This window comes from Carassius gibelio, chromosome B21 (genome assembly GCF_023724105.1).
Source record: "Carassius gibelio isolate Cgi1373 ecotype wild population from Czech Republic chromosome B21, carGib1.2-hapl.c, whole genome shotgun sequence".
In the NCBI taxonomy this organism is placed as follows: Eukaryota; Metazoa; Chordata; class Actinopteri; order Cypriniformes; family Cyprinidae; genus Carassius; species Carassius gibelio.
Window position 1 is genome coordinate 17742867 of NC_068416.1, and position 19767 is coordinate 17762633.

Below are 19767 nucleotides of genomic sequence, written 5' to 3' on the forward strand. Positions count from 1 at the left end.
TATATTTATTAACTTTCACATAGATTTCGCAAAGATCCACATTAGCTGATTTGTGTAATATATTTAGTCCACCCTTAGTGTCAGCAAAAGGAATGACAATTTTTATTATTTCAAACAGTTTTTCATAAAACTTTGGGGCGTTACGATTTTTATAGATTCTAAATAAGATTTAAAGGCTTGGTTTTTTGAAGGTTTGAAAAATTAGAAAATTTGTATTTTAAGTTACTCCATTTAGTTTGATTAATATACATTTTCCTAATAACAAAACCAGATCAAGAATAAATATTTTCCTTTTAGAAAACTTATATTAATTTGAATGAAAACGTGCATAAACAAACACCCCAGTAACGAGGTCTGCGTAAAGGACCTACCGGGAAAGGCTGATGCTTCTCGTTATCCAATCCGCGTAAGCGCTGAAGCTGATTGGCTCTTTTCTTGTCCAATGTCATTCTAATAAAAAGTTCCATGTTGAAGATTTAATTTACTTGAATAGCCGCTGCATTCCATAGAGAATAATTCAGGTAAGGAAAATATACATACACAAAAAAATATGCATCCATTTAAAAAAAATAATAAAACGTATATTAAAAGCGACATATCAGTTAATAAAGAAGTATGCGCAACTGTTTACACATTAGCGTAAATTATGTCTCATTGCAAAATATAATGACATTGAATAGTGTACGAAATTAACGCATTGTTACTCAGTCAGCTGTGATAAAAAATAATTTTAAATGCTAGTTTACAATGTATATATGTGTGTGTGTGTATCTCTAGATGTTAAAACATACGAACATACTGTAATAAAAGAAATTCATTTGCTACATTGTATGAATAATGCATAGTTAAAAATATTTAAAACATATCTGATGTGTCCACAGGAAACCCTGATAAACATGCTGCAGTGCTTTGAGTTTCACGAAGGTCACATTCATAGTCTGAAGAGTCTCCCTCACCATCTGACGTTATCCGAAGACAATGGGAGAAGTCAGCTGCTTTATTATTTATGCGCAATCCAAGTTTTTTATGCATATGTTTTGAAATATGGAAGTGGGCATATATAAATATATATATACTAAAATCAATTGCCTGTGTGTGTGTGTGTCTGCAGAATCAGAGTCAGAAAGTGAAGACACTCCATTATCACCACCACAGTTTCTAAAAGCCAAGAACATGTACACCTACAGTCGCATAAACAAGTACACAGGTGAAGTTTTTGTATATAAAGAATTGAAAGAAAAATAAATCTTACATTGTTTAAAATGGTATTTATTTTCACTTACACTACTGTATGTATACATTTATAAACAGTACGATTAAGTGACAAAAAGTGGGACCCTAAGACCCTCAAAATCTCTGAGAGATTTATCATAAATGCTGTGGAGGAGCAAGAACACAAGCTTGTGTGTGACAGACAAAACAATTTGTCAGAAGTCCAAACTGCGGAGGAGAAAGACCTGTGGCCTGTTGATGACAGCGAGCCATCACAAAGCTCTATAGACTCCAACTCCACAACTTCCTCTTTCAATACAGGTGAAAAAATATGGTCTTTATTTGGTGTTAGATATAAGTTAAATCCTCATTATGAAACTTAAATGATACCTGGGGTTATTTTTTGTTATCAGGGAGCACTGAGGCTGAATCTACCTGTAGTTTCTGTGAAGACCAGACAGGAAGTGAAGATGGAAGCCCAGGGAGAAATATTTTGCATACACCTCCATCCAGGTTTGTGTACTGGGTATTTAATTTATGTTTATTTATAGAGAAATGACAGCTTGAGATGTACCTGTGTCCAAGCTTGTAACTTTTGATCTTATACTATATCTTCAGATCAAGAATTCTTCTGAAAGACCCGATGCTTGCAGCTTTTCCAGCTGCATGGAAAAAGTGTTCCCCTTTCAGCCCTACGCTTCCAAAAACACCAGTACTGCCTTTGCGTCCGCCTCTTCGGGAAGCAGACAGTTTGACCCTCAACCCGTCTCTGCTCATATCACCTTCTCAAGGCCTGAGTCGTTCTCTCCATCCAGAAGGACGAGAGGCACTACAAAGTAAAGATAATCCATACGGGCCAACACATACTGTATATTATTCGATTAATTCTTTACTACTATAGACTAGCAAGTATACAGTCTCAGTATATTAGTACATACAATATCAATCTACACAATATACAATCTCAGTAAAAAGGTACAAAAGCTGTCACTGGGGCACTACCTTTTCTGAAAGTACATCTGTGTACTTTATTTACTCTTAAAAGGTGCATAATAGTAGTTTAAAGATACATATTAGTACATCAAGTGTACCAACATATTAGTGCTTTTTGAAAGGGTACCGCCCCACTGGCAGCTTTTGTATCTTTTTCTGAGCGTGTATTTATTAAATAGATGCATTAGTTGTTTTATGAATAATGTATTGTTTGAAACTTTTAGGCAGCTAGGTAAAATCTGCTTGGAGCCAAATATACACATTACTGATAGAGTAAAATTACAAACAAGACAGTGTTGCTGCAATGCTGACTGAACAGTATATTTTTTTACCCTAACAGCATTATTCGAAGACGTGTGGGTCACCCCAGAATCTACCGTCTTAAAAAGTCCCAGTTTGCCAGGCAGCTTTGCAAATGAATCAGTAGGTCAAATTTTGTGATCCTTTGTTACCTGCAGATACAGGATGGTCCAAAACTCAAAACTGAGATAACAATGAAAAACTGGGATTGACCCTCAGAGACCCAGCAAAACAGAACTACAAAGTTTTATGTACTGCAATAAAATAATACCTACACTAAATAAGTGTTTCTACATAGTGTTTAGTGATGGAAAAAAGCTTAGATGCCCTGACTTTTTGGCTGTATATACATTTGAGATCATTTTTCTTGCACTTTTGTAGCAAATTACAATGTATTTTTGTATACTATTCTCACACAGTGGAGCCCATTCAATTAATGGTACAAAAAAAATTTTTAAATATATTTTTTTACTGTTTAAACATTATAATACATCATGAATATGCTTGAGTCTTTTAGGGTTAAGTTGTTTTTCATTTCAACAATGTAAAATCAGGAAACATTATGATGTCAAATGAAATGAAGTATTCAGTTTGTGACACTGATCACGTGATTCCTTTGTGCAGATGGTCAACATTTCACTACAAATGTTATGATGAAAATAGCAATGAGAAAATTGGGATTTAAATAAAAATCAATTAAAATGGAAAAAAATATAGTAGCCTGTTCACTAGTTGACTTTTGGACCCCTATTGTATATTAGATTAGTGAGATACTTTGAGCTCTCTTATTTATGTTATCTTCTGGGTTCTTCAGATTGTCATGAGCGCTGGAAGTAGCAGTAATCTGTCCTTCAAGAGTGAGGAAGAGAACAACAGCTCTGAAGATGAGACCCCAAAACAACTCGTCCCTCTGAAGAGAGCAAGAAAAGTCTGTTCACACAGGAACACTTCAAGAAGAGGACGTGTTACAACACAGCCAAACCCTAAGAAGAAATGTGTGAACGGCTTTATTATGTTCTGCCGAATTAACAGAAAATTATATATCAGGTGTGCATGACTATTCTTTTTCTTATTTCAATGATAAAACCACTATTAGACCCATTTAAATATATCTGAATATATAATGGCAGACTTTTGATATTATGTTGGAACAGATCCTATCCTGGCATCCCGTCCACTACGGTCACCAAGGAGTTAGCCAATCTGTGGCACATCTTGCCCAAGAAGGAGAGGCGTTTGTACTGGTAGGACTTCTCCAAACTTCATCCAGGCTTGTCTGTTGCAATATAATTTTGTAAAAACCTTTCTCCGTTTTTAGCTTGAAAGCCTGGAGCTTCAGCTGCCAGCAGAACCGCAATGTACGTGCTCAAAAACACGAAACAGAAATGAAGGCAGAACGCTTTGTGCCCAGTCCACTGCACATGTTACTGGCCTATAGAGACAAGTATGCAGCCGTCAAATGAAGGTCTTCACACCTCAATGACCTACTGCTCTGAGAACATATGCATAAAAAACAAATAGACTACTGATGTTTAAACAACTGCATTGTTTAGTTCAATACAGTTTTATTAAGGTTAATCACTGTTGTGATTTAACACAACTGCATCTCAGGGATTTTAAAAGAACTAATTTATTGTGTTTTAAGTATATTTTTTCTTGTTCTTCTGTTTTTTTTTTTTTATCATCATAGAGCATATTTACATTTTCAGTGTTTTAATATATACTGTTTTTAGCCTTTTCACTGTGACTTTATATTGTTATATAAAACATTGCGACTTTTATTACTTATTTATAACAAATGCCAATTGTTAAGTATCTATCTTCATATATTTATATATTTATTATGATGTTGATATTAGCGGTTTTATATAGCCTGAACCTAATAATTCAGTAAGAAGCCTTAGAGGAGCTCTTCTAATATGTTCCCCAAGAGAGTTACCAACCTCATGAAAGTTGTTCTGGGTTGTACTGCTCTGTTAATAAACCATAAAAGAGTTCATTTTGTTTGGGTTTTCAAGCTTGCATGAAACCTGCACCAGTAAAAACAGATCAAAAGAACTGGAACATTATCATTTGATTAAGCTTTCAGGCAACCAATGGCTTCATGTAACACATTGCAGATTTTTGCCTCCAAAATCAGTGCAAAAAATGTGTGCTGATATCCAGGCTTGTAGTTTGTGCTTGCAACCCTGCATTACTCCATCTCTCCAGGAGCCGTGTTTAAAATGTTGTTGATTTTGTGTAGTTGTGCGACTGCACAAAGGGACTCCTCTCTCAGATGCTGGTTGCTAATGCGAAGCTTCAACACCTCTGCCAGAAGAGCCACCTTGTCTCTCTTCTCCTGAACAGGAGGACAGAGAAGGACAGAGGAACACATGGTGCTTGTGAGCATGTTTGTCCTCTATGAGAGCAAGTAGTACACTCATTTATTAACTGCTAAATGAGCCTCACCTTCAGCAGATCACTACTCAGTCGCCTAAGCATCCCTTCCAGGTGAGAGAGTTGATCAGGAAAGTCAATGAATACGTCACTGCTAAAAATAACCATACAAGGCAATTAATATTCATGTACACCCTTTAATAATCTAAAGAATCTAAAGAACCATGAAAATAGCATCTGTGGAAAAATTTCCATGGATGTGAAATGTTCTTAATGGGACTATAGATGCCAATAAAGAAGCTTTATTTTTTACCAGTGTAGGTTTTTAACTGCGTATTACTCAAAGAACGAACATAGCAGCAGTTTCAAAATTGAGATGCTCAATCCAGAACAGCATTAAATGAATAAAAATATGTCTGCTTACTCCAAATCTTCTCCACTGCAGTAGGCACTGGATTGGTGGATCTTGCAGGTTCCATTGGATGGTGTGTCTGGCCTGCTTGATACAGGACTCATTTCTGACAAAAGGGCTGCCATCCTTTGTGCTGGAAATATATTAACCATGGAGTTATCCATTTAAAGCTGCGGTAGGGAACTTTTGACGCTCTAGCGGTTAATAAACATAACTGCTTGCGTCTTGCGGAAGAACATTGTATCCGGAGCTACTTCTCTCTGTTTATGTCTATGAAGAATCACAAAGGTACTGGGTTACTCCGCCGCGGTACCCCCGAAGCAATCTAAAATAGTCCGAATATAAACACTTATTATAGGTGTACCCTAGTGATTCAGGACAAGCTAAAAACACGGTTTGGAAAATGGATTCATGGTGTACTCGCTTATTATGTTCATTTTTCTACATTTTGAACACAAACAAAGTTACGGACCGCAGCTCTGATTTGTTGTTTTTTACCGGGAGCGCATGACTTTCTGCAAATGGCAATAGGACCACTGGGAGGAGCCAGAGGAGCTTGATTTTTTTCCACAGATTATCTGTCTCATATTCTACTGTCAGGACATAATGACAGGTTTAATAAATATGTAAAAAATATTTTTTTTTTTTTTACAAAAGTTCCCTACAGCATCTTTAAATAATACTTCTACCAATAAGTCATTGAATTAAACTAATTGTAAACCCAGCTATTTAACATATCACTATGTATGCAGTTACAAGTGAGTGTATGAGTCATTAAATCATTCATTCAAAAATAAAAGAATTGTTTTTATGAACAAATCTTTTTCTGACTCATTCAGATATGAAACACCACAGCTGTGAGCTGCTTGGAGGCACATTATTCTGGTTTATTTGGAACCATTTAAGCTGACTGAGTTAAAAAAGTGAAAACATCTGGCAATGCGGTCATTCAGTATTAATCTGATTGTTTTCTGAACTGTTGCATTTAAGTAATATCACAATTTAATGTAAAATTCACTTAGTATATCCATTGCACTGTGAATGCTGCAAAAATGGCTCATTACAGTGACGTTAGTAAAAAAAAAAAAAAGCTACTGTATATTGCGGATGTCACTTATACATTTGTAATTGTGGCTTTTGTCAAAAACATTGGGACCACAGTATGTGAACAATCTTAAATCAACGTATTTGTTCTTTGATACTTACTCTCATATTCTTGGGCTGCTTGAACTAAACTATTCCAATCAAGATCACAAGCCGTGTTTGGCAGGGGCATGAGTTCAGGATCAGGATGTTGGTCCCATAGGTCAAATTCAGCCTCCTCAGGCAATGCTCCGCATTCTAGGAAAAGACGACCAATGAGTGCCAAAAGTGTAATAGAAACATCAAGTCAAGGTATTACCAGTTGATAAAACCATTAAAACACATGTGAACTACAACAGAACACTAAGTATAATAATAAAGATCTGCCTCATAGAAAGAATAACTCTTGCCTGTTTGACGTGTTTGCAGATGGATGGGTGTGAGTGGGGGAGACTCTGGGTATGATCGATAAGCTTGACTGAATAACAACGAACTTGTGCTTGAACTTGACATTTGCAAACTGCTGCAAATCTCTGCCTCTTTTTGTTGAAGGGGTGACTAGAAAAAGACAGTAAACACATGGCAACACTGCACACATACCAATACGCTGCAAAACAATACCTGCTTTTACACATTATTGTCCTAAGCAGTCAGGTTGTTTAAGGTCATATGGCTGAACATGAGCCGAATACATCACATACTGAATCACCCTGAGAGCTGTCCTCTGTGTCATCCATCACAATGAGTTTTTTCAATTCCTCCACCACTGTGCTCTTACGAACGGGCCGCGGGGAACATGCTGCTCGCAGTGATGCAATCACCCGAGGCTGACCAAACACGTTCTTTGAGTGCACATCCACCTGACTGAAGAAAAAAAAATGTTATTAAACCACTGCAAAACAAACTACTGTCAAAATTGGTTTTTGACACGTTACAAAAATGCAGTTAAAAGTGGTTTTAACTTTTAAAAGATTTAAGGTCTCTTGACTTTGCATTTTGTTTTGTTTTTCATTCCATGAGTGGATTGATACATAGTGTTGCTATAAACAAAATGAATATTAAATGCCTTGATTGATCAATCAGAATCACGTATTCAAATGAGATGTGTAGGAACCTAACAAAATGAACTGTATTGGAAAGGGTTACTGATTTGTGCTTACGGTAGCAGCAATTTTAAAGGGATAGTTCACCAAAAAATTACAATTCATGTCATTCCAAAACAGTAAGGCCTTCATTCATCTTTGGAACACTAATTAAGATATTTTTGATGAAATCCGAAAGCTTTCTGACTGTTAAAATAGTCCATGTGACATCAGTTTTTCAACTGTAATATTAGGAAGATATGAGAATACTTGTTTTTGTGCACAAAGTAAAATTCATAAAATGAAGGTTGAACCACAGATGTTACCAATGTTTTTACTACCTTTCTCGGCCTTGAGCATGTAAGTTGCGTTGCTGTTCATGGAGGATCAGAAAGCTAAAAGAAATATCTTAATTTGTGTTCTGAAGATGAATGATATTCTTACAGGTTTGGGAACGACATGATGGTGAGTAATTAATGACAGAATTTTCATTTTTGGGTGAACTGTGCCTTTAAATCCATTTTACCACTATTACTATTTGCAACACTACCACACGATACTATTAGATAGTATTATAAAAATAACACATTAAAAATAATAGGAAGATCTGCTTACCTTTTTACATGGTTGTGCTTAGTGTTTCTGACATCACTGGTTTCTCTGTGTTGTGAGGACTGTGTCTTCTTTAGTTTTGGGCTGAAGTCATGTTTAGCTGTGCTGGCTTGACATGACCAGTCAGGGTCACCCTGAGATGGTTTAATATCAGTGTCAACTCTCCAGGTAGATCTTTCATGACTTGCCTTTTCCAGTTTTGGACAAAGCGCTTCAGGCTGGTCTGCTTTAGACTGGCGTTCAGGGAACAGATGTAGTGTGTTAATAGAAAGATGATCCTTGGTAGAAATTTCCTCAGTAAACAAATTCTGGCTCTGACTCCAGATAGGTTGGTCGTTTCTAAGAGGTTTCCTATTGGGTTCCTGCAGACTGAACAAACTGCAGTCCTGGTTCTTGATGAGATGGTCCTCTCTTGGCAGGAGTTGGCTGAAGTGCTCTTTGTCGGGTTGACTTGAGATCGGTGAAGTTTGAGAAACCACAGCTCTCATCAAAGGAGGCTTTTCTACCACAAACGTTTTAACTTTTTGTGGTTTGGAACACAAAGGGCTGGCAGAAATGAAACACAAAGACCACAGACACACACATATTGTAGACACATAAAAGCAAAGAATAAGGTAAGCAGTCCATATGTTGCAAAAGGACATACACTGTACGCATAAAGACAGACCCATTTTACAATCATAAAAGGAATTTCATTCCATTTTGAATGTCATTTTCAGCAATACAGCAAATCAGACTCAGAGCTCCAGTGATAAATGAAATGATTAAAATTTGGGTCAGGGAACTCGAATGCGATGTGGTGGGAATGTCCCACTTTTTACGGACTGTCCCACCCCTCCCCGTGGGATCTCATGGGTGGGAGAGCAAGGAGGGGCACAGTGATATCACAAGTACTGGATCCAGGCAGAAAGTAATCGTGGACCTTTAGGGAAATTTTACATAAATTACACATACTGTTCATTATGGCATGATTTATGCATCTCACCTGGTTTCGAGAACAGCGGTTTTGGAGCACGGAAGAGGCAACGTGAGAGCAAAGAACTCCTTGAGGTTGTTTGTAGAAGAAGATCCTTTTAAAGAGGTTTTTGTGGACTGTGCAGCTTCACAGTGTTTTGATCGTGGGACTTTCGGACTGTAGAAGCCTGGCTGTGTCAGCGGGTGCAGCTTACGATTGTTCCTGGGGGACTCAGCAATGCTCTCGGCATCTCTACCATTCAAGCAGAAGTCATTAGCATAGGGTGAAAAAGCATTTGATTCTCTATTTGGCTGGAGAAAGTGTGCCTACGAAACAAAAAGAATGATAAATTGTCATGATTAAATGCCTTGAATTAACTGATTGCTTTTCTTTCAAATGCAGTTTCCAAAAGTCAAAAGCAATGGTAAGCAGTAACAAATTTTGCACGACATTTATATTTTTTAGAAAAATGTAACTACATTTATATGCACATATGACTTTTAATACACAGCATTTCAGAAAAACATACCATGTCTTTATTTATTTTGAAATTCAAGACCTAAACTCTGCCCTGTGGCCAATTCTAATTATTTAAATGATAATGGCAATGACAGTGCTGAATGCCTTGAAAATGGTGAAACAAATAGTGAATACTAACCAGTGCCTAACCTTAGCATTGTGTAGCACTGGTAGCAAATCCTATTAGATACCATAAGTGATTGTTACAATAAAATTAGTCCTTGATATTTCTAAACTCAGAACTGAATCAGTAAAGTACAAATTATGTTGACACATGTCTGCTTGATTGAGTTTATGAAATTAGCAATGGTTTGTGCTTAACTGGGAGTCAAACCTTCATAAATGACTTTGCACTGGACTTATGCATTGCATGATTCATTTGTGAATTTGACTGATCCAATAGTAGCACTTAATAAAGCTCTAACCTTCAGAAGAGTACAGTAGACATTAGACTCTTATCTTTTTAAATAGATATTACGAGAAAGGGGTGGAGTATACAAAACGAACAAAAACAAATAATAATACAATCTCACTCTTGGCAAGCTGTTGCAAGACACTCTCTGCTGGTCCTGCAAACCCTCCCTCTGGCTTCTTCTTTCCCTGCCAAGCATTGAGCGAGTGGCTGTTACCATATGCCATTCTCCTTCTGAAATGCATGATGAAATTGCAGAGGCAAATTACACTAAGTGAAACGAACTACAGACTGAGTGCTATCATAAAAACATATTTCAACAAAAGCATGCAAAACCTGTTATCAGACCTGTCTTGCCTTTAGTTCTGGAGGGGTTTAATCTTGTGAATTTCACTTGCTCACTTGAAGGCCAGTCTAAGTTGTCTTGCATGGGTGAACTACAGTGTGAACGATCATAGAAACGAAAAAAGATGGTCATTTTCACCGGGTCAAAGTGTAATGATTATTAAAAATTAAAAAAATAATAATAACAATACGTCTCACCTCACATGTCTAGTATGCCTGAAGTCTAGAGCTGGTGTCTGTGGAGGAGTTGTAGCATAATCCAAGTCCCAGAACAATGCAGCCATCTTTCCCGGATTCCAGTTTTTCCTGAATATTCTTATACATGAAACCGAGATTCATGAAACCAATACAGCAGCTAAGATGCTAACATGAGATTTTTCCTTCCTGATGTGTTTAAGTAATCTGAAATGTGTTTGTGGATTTGGAGGAGCAAACGATGGTACAGACTGCTCCAATTCAACCCAGCTTGCGGAGAAAGCAGGGAAAGAGCTGTGTGGGCTCTTCAGCAGCTGAAAGGAACAGAGGATGGGATTGTGCTGTCTGGTCTGTTGGCTGTTGTTAGTACTGTGCTTGTTCGCTCCAGGCAACATGATGCTGTTATGGGCACTGCAATAAACTGAAAATAAAAGATTAACATTCTGTATGTGGCTTACAGAATATGAACTAATAATCCTACTGAAAACATGTATCTATAAATAAATGAATGATGTCCGCTCAATCTCAAATGCATGTTTAAAATGCAGCAAAAGGGCACCATACAAATACTGACAAATTCTGAAATCCAGCTTATCCAAACTGCGTGTAGGGTTGGGATCCTGGAATCTATTCCAGCGTCTTGGGTTGAAGGCTCTGAAATTCATAATAGTAACAAAAAAAAAAAAAAAAAATAGTCAACAGTCGTGCCTTTCTACTGATATTGTACATTTTGATGAAACGGCTTACAAGAGTACATGCTAGTTTCAAAATGAAGTAAATCAGGCCTTCATCTGTCATTCATATTTGAAATATTTGGTTGATGTATTAGAAATGTCTCTTAGTCTCCTTACTACTAGAAACTGGGCATGTCCTGATGTTTGTGTGTATACCAAGTTTTGTGACATTTGGATGTTGCTTTCACAAGATACAGGCTATTTAGTCATTATAGGCCAAAATATATCACTCAAAACATATGGGTTAGATTTAAACCTTAAGACTAATATATATAAATGAGATCAGTTTATATCCTTTATGTATTGACCTACTTTCTTTTGCGAAACACCGAATAAGATATTTTGAAGAAATATAGTTTTTTGTCAAAGGCCAGTGCTGTTTTGGACCCCACCCCAACCATTTTTTCATTCTTTAATTGCGATTACTTTTCTGATAAAAATAAAGAAATGTATACATTTAAGAATTTCACATAGGCTAAAAGATAACGCTTTTTGTGTCGACAGTCAAACACCTTTACAAAATTACCCAGCATGGAAAAAAAAGAGATTGTGTAGTTCCCATCATCACAGAACCCAGAAACCGGAACCACAAAACTACGGCAAGGACAACAAAGCTCCCAATGAAATGATCACAAGTCTTTTATTATTATTATTATTATTATACAGTACAAAACCTCAATAAGGTGATTTCAAATTAACAGTGCATTAGGAGTACTGGCTCAAATATCCCAAACATTCTCAGTCAAACGGTCTTATTTTTTGCTATTAACGGGATGTTTAGCAGCTTGTGCTTGCATGCAAAAACCACACAACACGGGAACGTGAAGCACAACAGTTTCACTCACTATGCTTGATGTGAATTATAGTAGTGCTTCATCAATCCGAACACAAAGCACTTTTCCACGTTTTTCTTATTTCAGGTGCCATGCAATGTTATTAAAACAGTACCCAGAAACACGTAAGAGGTCTTTATTGTTTTGTGATTCGATTCGGCTTCGGTTTATGGAACTGTTAATAGTGTGCACTTCAATTCAGTTCATCCCCAAGAGACATTTGGTCACAAATATAAGGTAAAATGCAGGAAAAAAATATCTGGCAACAATCACAAACAGACTACGGAGGTCCAGATTTTCATTAGTATTCAAAAGCATGGCTGTTTTTGCATCTTTAGCATATCGAAACTCCACAACTGTAATGATTTTCATCTGCAGGGTTAATGTTCATAAAACTAGGCTAATCTTTTACTCATCAACCCCCAAGAGCAAACTGCTTAAATAAAAATGTATTCACAGTGTAATAATACATCCAGCTTTTTAATAGTAGCGAAAACGACAACATAGAGAAAGCTTCAGCAGGTGAATTCACAGATGTTCATCAGCAGCACTTGTAGTAAATGTTGAAGCCTAACAGTCAATTCCATCAGTTCATCGCAGGGAAAAAAAGGAGGGAAATCAAACAGTCTGTGCAGAAAATGACAATTCTGAAGCACAACATTGCTTTTCATTTCTCCGGAAGCATGTTGGTCATAATGTCAATGAAATTGTCCAGGCCCCAGAGGTACCCGTCCTCTCTGTTGCCCTCCATCCACGGGGTGCGATGGTCCAGGGTGAGAGGGGGCGGCATAGGAACAGTCTTCCCAAAGTCTATCATCCAGATTCCAGCCTTGCCAGTCAGATCATGGACAAATAATAAAGAGCTGCCCACCACCTGCAGGAAAACACAGCCTGTGTCTGAACAGCAGCAGTGCAGGATGAAGAACAGAGTGGATCTGGAAAATGAAGATGCATCTCACCTCATGTGCTTTGAAGAAATCGGATTTTTCCAGCACAGCTCGTAGTTCCTTCAGGCGCTGTTGGTAGCTTCTCTGCGTGAACAGGAAGAGCCAAACAATTAACTCGTTTACATAATAGTTAAAGAGTTAAACGGATTAATGGTTAAAAGAGGCACAGGAGCCATTATTTCAAACAAGTAGCCATTATTAAAAGCTAGATTCTAGATGTTGAAAAGCATGATGTAAAATAGAATACTCATTAATTTCATTCATACTTCATGCAATAATTTCAATATTATTTATCTGCACAAAATATAACAATATATTTTTTACAATTATTTACTGACATTTTTACCAAACATTTTAAACATGAAAAAGAAATCGGTATGTTATTCCAAAGAAACAAACGGTCTGTCTTCATGATAATAATAATTACAATTTCAATATATAAATACTTAAATACATATATTAATTTGAATGAATAATACAAATATTGTACAAATTTGATATTTTGCCCAGTTCCAACACAAATTTTGTGCTGATATTTTAATACGGTTTCATACAATAAGCTGCTTTTGTGGCTGATAAATAATAATATGGCTCATATTAAAATTCATTACTTTTTTTTTTGTCTTATTTAACAATAAAACTAAAAATGTAATATTTTAAAAGCTGCAAGTAAATTCAGGCATCACAAAATTATAAATGTAAAAATAATAATAATTGTATGATTAAAAAACAATTAATACACTTATTAAATTATTAGCGTTTAAGATTAACTAAATAAATATTTAAATTAACTGCAGTTTAACAGTTTTAAAGATTAAATGTAAATGCAGAACCATTTAGATATACAATATTGACAGACACCAATAAATAATAAGATATTTGATAAATATTGCCCAGTTCTAACACTAATTCATACCAGGATTAGCATGTTGTTGTCCACAAAGTCTTCCAGGGCTTGGATGACCTCATCTTTGTACTTCGTTCTCTTGAAGTTAGTGTTACAAGTGCCATCTGATTTCTGAAGACAGATCAAATATGGCATGACATTATACAGAAGGCCAAAAAATGCATAAAATAAGACACTAATAAGCATTTCCAATCAGTGTTAGATTAAGATCTCAGTGTAAATTCAGAGGGTCTCTGAATCACGACTACCTTGATGCCCTCGATGCGAAAGCCCAGCGTGGCCGTTGAGCTGAGGGTTTCTCTCCACTGCATGTATCTGGTTTTAAGAACCGCCTGCTGGACCCGCTCCTCCTCAGTTGGGGCGTCTGGGTCCACCGCTATCATTTTTTCATACATGTCTTTTCGTGGCTGAGGACACTCGCAGGCCCTGCTCAACTCTTCCTCAAGGTACGTCCTAAAAGCGTGTATGTATACAATTCAACATTACCACAGGAATAATTATTTAGTATGAAAACATTATCGAACTGGCACAACAGGAGTGGTCCATTAGTGATCATATTTCCTCCACTATTGTTTGGACACTGCCGTCTACTGTATTATAGTTTTAGCCACAGATGCCACACCCATAAAAAGCCCAGAGTCCATATATTGACAGCACTGATGAAATTAACAAGCTGCAACATAATTTCCGGAAGTCCAACAGAACAAGCTTTTATCAGTTCGCCGATGATCATAAGTGCTTGTAAACACTGATTTTTCAATTCTGTCAGAAACTGATATGCTGCTAATTATTTCCATGTTGTGGCTGATAAGCAATAAACGGCCAATATTAACATTCATTACTATTTTGTATGATAAAAAGATGTTGATTTTAAGATTTTAAAGTGAGTGTTAGATGGTGGAAAAGGTTATATACATGTTTTTTAAAAAAAGGACATGTGCATGAACAATAAATTATACAGTACAATATCTACAGATACTGATAGGATAACCAAATCTATAATTATCAGCTGATAATTTATGAGGAAGAATAAGTTGTAGGAATTGGCAGATTTTGTCAGGTTTTTGGCATCACATCTCTGAAAGATGTGAAGAGTTTTGTAATTAGATACCCTTGCGCAAAACTGTAAATCCCACTTTGTTTTCCATTTATAAATTAGTCCTTGTTATTAATTATTCAATTTTGGATTAAAACACAAAAATGTTCTTCATTTCTAGAGATGTGCCATAATTTCAGGCTATTAAAATTAAACACTGAGCTGAAACAGCAATAAAAAAATAAAAAAAAACAGAAAGGGCCGAAATCATTGACCAAAACGGTTATATGTTTATATTATTAACGCTTCTCAGATTAAGTGTTTCGACCGTGTCAGTGTTTATTCTGTGCACATAAGATAAATATATCAGCAGTGTTCAGCCGGTGACCAAAATGATGCCAGAGTATCAACATGGAAAATGTATCATGACCGGTTTAAATGATCAGAACAACCTGAACAGCATAGTTCAATTACACAATTGCACCTAATTTAATTTCTGTCGAAAAAATGTAGTTTTCATGTAGTCATTTGTCAACTGTGTCATGACTAAAATAAATGTTTAGCATGCCAGTGCATTATTTTTGGCATCACCTGCCCATAAACCGCACATAAATACAAAAATAGACTGTGGTTGGTCGCTTTGCATCCTGGTCAGATTGCCTCTTCCTGTTTGAGTAGAGGCTAAAATAAGCTGCAATTTGGACCAGTTTTACCAGTTAGGCACAAAAAAAAAAAAACAATTGCTGAATTCACAAATCACAACATCCTCACCGGCTCCCCATTTTGCAGTCCATGATGCAGGGAGAGTCAAAGTCAGCGAGCAGGTCATCCATGAGATTGTAGTTCTGCTCGTCACACTGGGTCACGCCATAGTATCCAGGAACGAAGGGTCGCAGCGAGCCGCTCATGAGCTGCAGAAAACACAGCTGCTCGCACTCGCAGTACTTCTTCAGCAGCCTTCCATCACTCCCCGTCTGAAAGTTTCCTGGAGGACCAAACAAAAACACACTGAGAAAAAACAAAAAGGGTCCTTTTTTTCAGAAAAAAGTCAATCACCCAAAACAGCAGCAAAAACATTTCACAACGACCGTACAACAATAATATTTTCAAGGCTTAAATGTGAGCTTTCAGACATTACTAATCACAAAAGATCACCAAAAACAAAGATGAACAAGCAAACCTGCATGGCCGACCACCTGCACCCAGGGTGAGCGCTTTTTCACCGTCATTGGAAGTGGAGACCAGTTGACCATATTCTTTGACTTCTTCCACTGTTCGGTCTTTGAAGAGAAGATATGAAAGAAACAAACAGAAGAATGAGACTCACATGTCATTTAAAACCCTTCGACTAGAGCCGCCACACGGTACACAATGGTTCTACAAGGGGTTGTTTGTTGCTAGAGCCTTTTCTTGTCTTCTCTTTTGTTCTCATTTTATGATACAGTGAGTCGTACTGGGCCACTGAGTGCATTCAGTCAAGCTCAGACTCCAACGGACAACTCCCTCTCCTCTATTAACCATAGGTCGAGTTTTTCCCCATGTGGCAAATCATTGACGACAATCTCGGACTAAACAAAGTCATCAAGCAATACCAAGTGGCTGTGATTAAGAACTAGCTAATCTTAGAAGGGCACTCATGAAACATTTACAGACTTGTTTTGCTGCCAGATAAAATGAAGGAACCAGTGTGGCCACTCACATACATGAGATGAGAATGTACATCTTTTTTTTTTAATCTACAAAGCTTTTTATTTTTTGAGGTAAGCATACATATGTTCATGAAATAATAATTCATTACGGTCATTACATTTTCAATGTTTTAAAGCTGGCAAAAAACATCAACAAGATCCCTTCAGCTGACGTATCGTAAACCTTTCCATTCTACTGTACACAATAACCTTTGCCACTGTCTGCATGCAGTATAAAAACAGAGTACAGTAACTATGAGATAATCACAGTCTATCGAGAGTAATGATCCTCCAAGCTCTCAGTATGAAGCCAATTAACCTCTAAACCTGCACAGTTCTCTCAGCTCTCGAAGCACAAACACTCACTCACTATTGACTAGTGGAAAACCAGCCAGACAAGAATGACATTCTCCAGAACGAAGCAGGAGAGGCCCATCATACAGCACTAGAGGTGCATCCATCTGCTGACCTTAGAAGTTCAGTATTTACTCACTATTAGGATTTTATCAATTGGTATTTTTTTTTACCTTAATGATCCATAAAATCAAATCCCAAAGGATTGGAGACTGTTTAACTCCTACAACAGCACAATGCAGATTATATTCAAGCACCTTTATAGTTGCAATGATGAATGTTCCTTGTTGATTTTATAACATGTCATTGACTTTCCATGTGACTCACTGCTATCGCAATGATGTTGGTTCCTCTACCTTGAACACCTTAAGAGACATTTGTCCTGTTTAGATACACTTCTATACAAATCTGTGACTCTAGAACCATTAGAACATGAGGAAGAAAAGTAGTTTAGAAAAACATGAGGAACTTTTCCATCCATTTACAAACAATGATCTTATGACCTGACGCCCATAATGTTAATCAGTTATAATGAGGATTACTCAATAACTGCATAGGCCTATTTCGATCTGCAGCATGCACCAGTGTGCACACTCATATTCAGTGCACCTGCAACCAAAAAGTTACCAAGGTACCTATAGTTTCCACTTAAATATCACTTAATGTTTCATTAACATTTTAGGTTCTGTTTGTTAACATTGGTTAAATAGATCAATTAATAGATCAATTAATAAGAAATGACAAAGAAAAATATTTCTAAAGCATTTATTAATCTTAGTTAATGTTATATCTTCTAATGTTATTTAATGGACCCGAGGTCACACGAACTAACAATGAACAGTTGTAATTACCTAACCTTAACAAAGATGAATAAATACTATAACAAATTTATATAACAATTTTTTTTTTGTTTATTGTTAGTTAAAGAGCTGTATCATGATAGCAGCAAGGTACAGTATAGTTAGTAGTAGTCACAGGTTTCCCAGTAGGGCTACTAACTAAACAGACAAAGGTAACGTAATTAGACACTTTTGTGCAGTCCTAAGGGACTACTTAGCAGCATGTTACTAGTAATTTTACTAACAGTTTAATTTAACTATAAAGAAACCAATATGACTAGTCATTGTATATGACAATTTAAAAAAAAAACTGTATATGATCGGTTAAAATGTTACTAATAGCATTAAATATATTCAATTGTGTTCTGAAGATGAATAGAGCGTTTACGGGTTTGGAACGACATGGTGGTAGTGATTAATGACTAAATTTTCATTTTGTGGTGGAGTATCCCTTTAAGTTAAAGTATAGATACTATGACAAACATTTTACTCAATTTAAAGTCTAAGTACCTAGCCAAAAATACTTGAATAAAAGTAAAACATGTCCACATTTAACTTTACTAAGGTATTTAAAATAAAAGTAAATGCTTTTAGTAAAGTAAATAGACTTTTAATGCGTGTATAAGTGCAAGCACTCAATTTAACAAGGGATTTCTCAAAATAATACTTGAGTAAGCTATAGTAGTAAAGTAAGGTTAGGAACATTACTCACACCTGTACATTAGTCACTAACTGAACAGATATGAGTGAATACCTTATCTACTGAACAGTTAGAAGGAAACTGAAAATGGGTCTAGTCTGGTTCCTTCTAGATTACTTACTAGAAAAAAAGGACAGTAACACAAAATAGATACATGTTAAAATAGATCGTCTTCGTTTAGATCCTCACCGTTAGCGGTTCACCTGAAGACTGGTTATATTCGCCGAAGCACATTAAATCCTCTTCGCATTCCTCAAAAGAAGACGCTGGCGAGAGGCCGGTTGAGGACGAGGTGGACAGTTTTCTCAGCGGCAGGGACGAGGTGGGAGAGCCGCTGAGGCCGCTGTCCGAACAGATGGACTCCTCGTCGGGATGAGGAGAGCCCGAGCATGGTCCACACTTAGTGGCACACGGCTCGCAGGTAACAACCAGCTCAGGAACAGCAACGCGAGCGAGTCTGGAGAGACGCTTCACCGGCTCCTCGGGACGGCTGGGGTGGATATCACCCAAACCCGCGCAGGGTATCGGGGTATCTGGCGTTTTAGTCATCACGCTGCTTCTGATCTACAAGATCATTGAGGTTGTTGATGGGATTATCCAGATTAGGTCCAAACCTAAGAGTAACGGGCTCGCGCTGGACTCTGCCGAACCTTGTGTAACGCCTCGCGCGCTGCTGCAGAATTACAACATTGGGCCACTCTCAACGCTAAGGTGCCGTGATCACATTCTTTTAGCCCCTGAAAAAAATTAAATAATACTAATCATTTAAACAACACACAAATATTCACGTACAAAGTTGATGCGTCTTTCAGCAGTAGTTTCAAATGTATTATTTGTTCAATCCATAGGCGTGTTGTTAAAGCGTTGCGTTAACACGCTGCACATCTTTGCCCCGCCCACTTTTCTTTAAAGCTACAGAGCCAAAAGTGAACTGGTCAAAACACATTAAATCAGATTTACAGCGCCACCCAACCTTTGGTTGACAGGGGAGCTGTAAAAACTTAATTTCTTAATAGGCCTTTAACATGTTGCATTTGGATAAAGTACTTAAAGGCACAGTTCACTCAAAAAATAAAAATCTATTTTTTAGATGTTTGAGTAAGTGAAGTCCAAAAAATGGAAAATTCATCAAAGCTACCAACACGATGTTCTGGAGTCACACAACAATCGTGAAGAGCTGGCTGAAAAATAAGCCAATATTTAAAAGGAAATCTTGAGGTACTGCAATAG

At 36.9% G+C, this 19767-nt stretch overlaps 2 protein-coding genes across 2 annotated transcripts; both read right to left on the bottom strand.

Annotated features, from left to right (window-relative positions):
* Nucleotides 1–3016: 3016 nt before the first annotated feature.
* LOC127985931 (signal-induced proliferation-associated 1-like protein 2) lies at nt 3017–11091 on the bottom strand. The gene is made up of 11 exons (XM_052588142.1): nt 10503–11091; nt 10308–10396; nt 10081–10193; nt 9059–9354; nt 8077–8619; nt 7081–7243; nt 6790–6937; nt 6503–6637; nt 5309–5429; nt 4957–5038; nt 3017–4846 (listed from the first exon to the last, which is right to left on the bottom strand). The coding sequence occupies exons 1-11, from the start codon at nt 10586–10588 to the stop codon at nt 4700–4702; spliced, it is 1923 nt and encodes a 640-aa protein (XP_052444102.1). The 5' UTR covers nt 10589–11091; the 3' UTR covers nt 3017–4699.
* Nucleotides 11092–11857: 766 nt separating this feature from the next.
* On the bottom strand, nt 11858–19454 carry LOC127986092 (inositol-trisphosphate 3-kinase C-like). The gene is made up of 7 exons (XM_052588301.1): nt 18727–19454; nt 16137–16236; nt 15728–15941; nt 14169–14373; nt 13930–14031; nt 13026–13097; nt 11858–12940 (listed from the first exon to the last, which is right to left on the bottom strand). Exons 1-7 carry the CDS (start codon nt 19084–19086, stop codon nt 12734–12736), a joined length of 1260 nt encoding a protein of 419 aa, XP_052444261.1. The 5' UTR covers nt 19087–19454; the 3' UTR covers nt 11858–12733.
* Between the last annotated feature and the right edge of the window lie 313 nt (nt 19455–19767).

Coding starts and splice junctions, on each gene's coding strand:
- LOC127985931 (XM_052588142.1), bottom strand. CDS start 10,588: ATGGCTGCATTGTTCTGGGACTTGGATTATGCTACAACTCCTCCACAG. Junction 10,194..10,307: donor CAGAACTAAAGGCAAGACAG/GTCTGATAACAG, acceptor CATGCATTTCAG/AAGGAGAATGGCATATGGTA. Junction 7,244..8,076: donor AAGCACAACCATGTAAAAAG/GTAAGCAGATCT, acceptor TTTTTTCTTCAG/TCAGGTGGATGTGCACTCAA.
- LOC127986092 (XM_052588301.1), bottom strand. CDS start 19,086: ATGACTAAAACGCCAGATACCCCGATACCCTGCGCGGGTTTGGGTGAT. Junction 14,374..15,727: donor GACTGCAAAATGGGGAGCCG/GTGAGGATGTTG, acceptor ACACGCTTTTAG/GACGTACCTTGAGGAAGAGT. Junction 12,941..13,025: donor ATTTCTTCAAAGCACATGAG/GTGAGATGCATC, acceptor GTTTTCCTGCAG/GTGGTGGGCAGCTCTTTATT.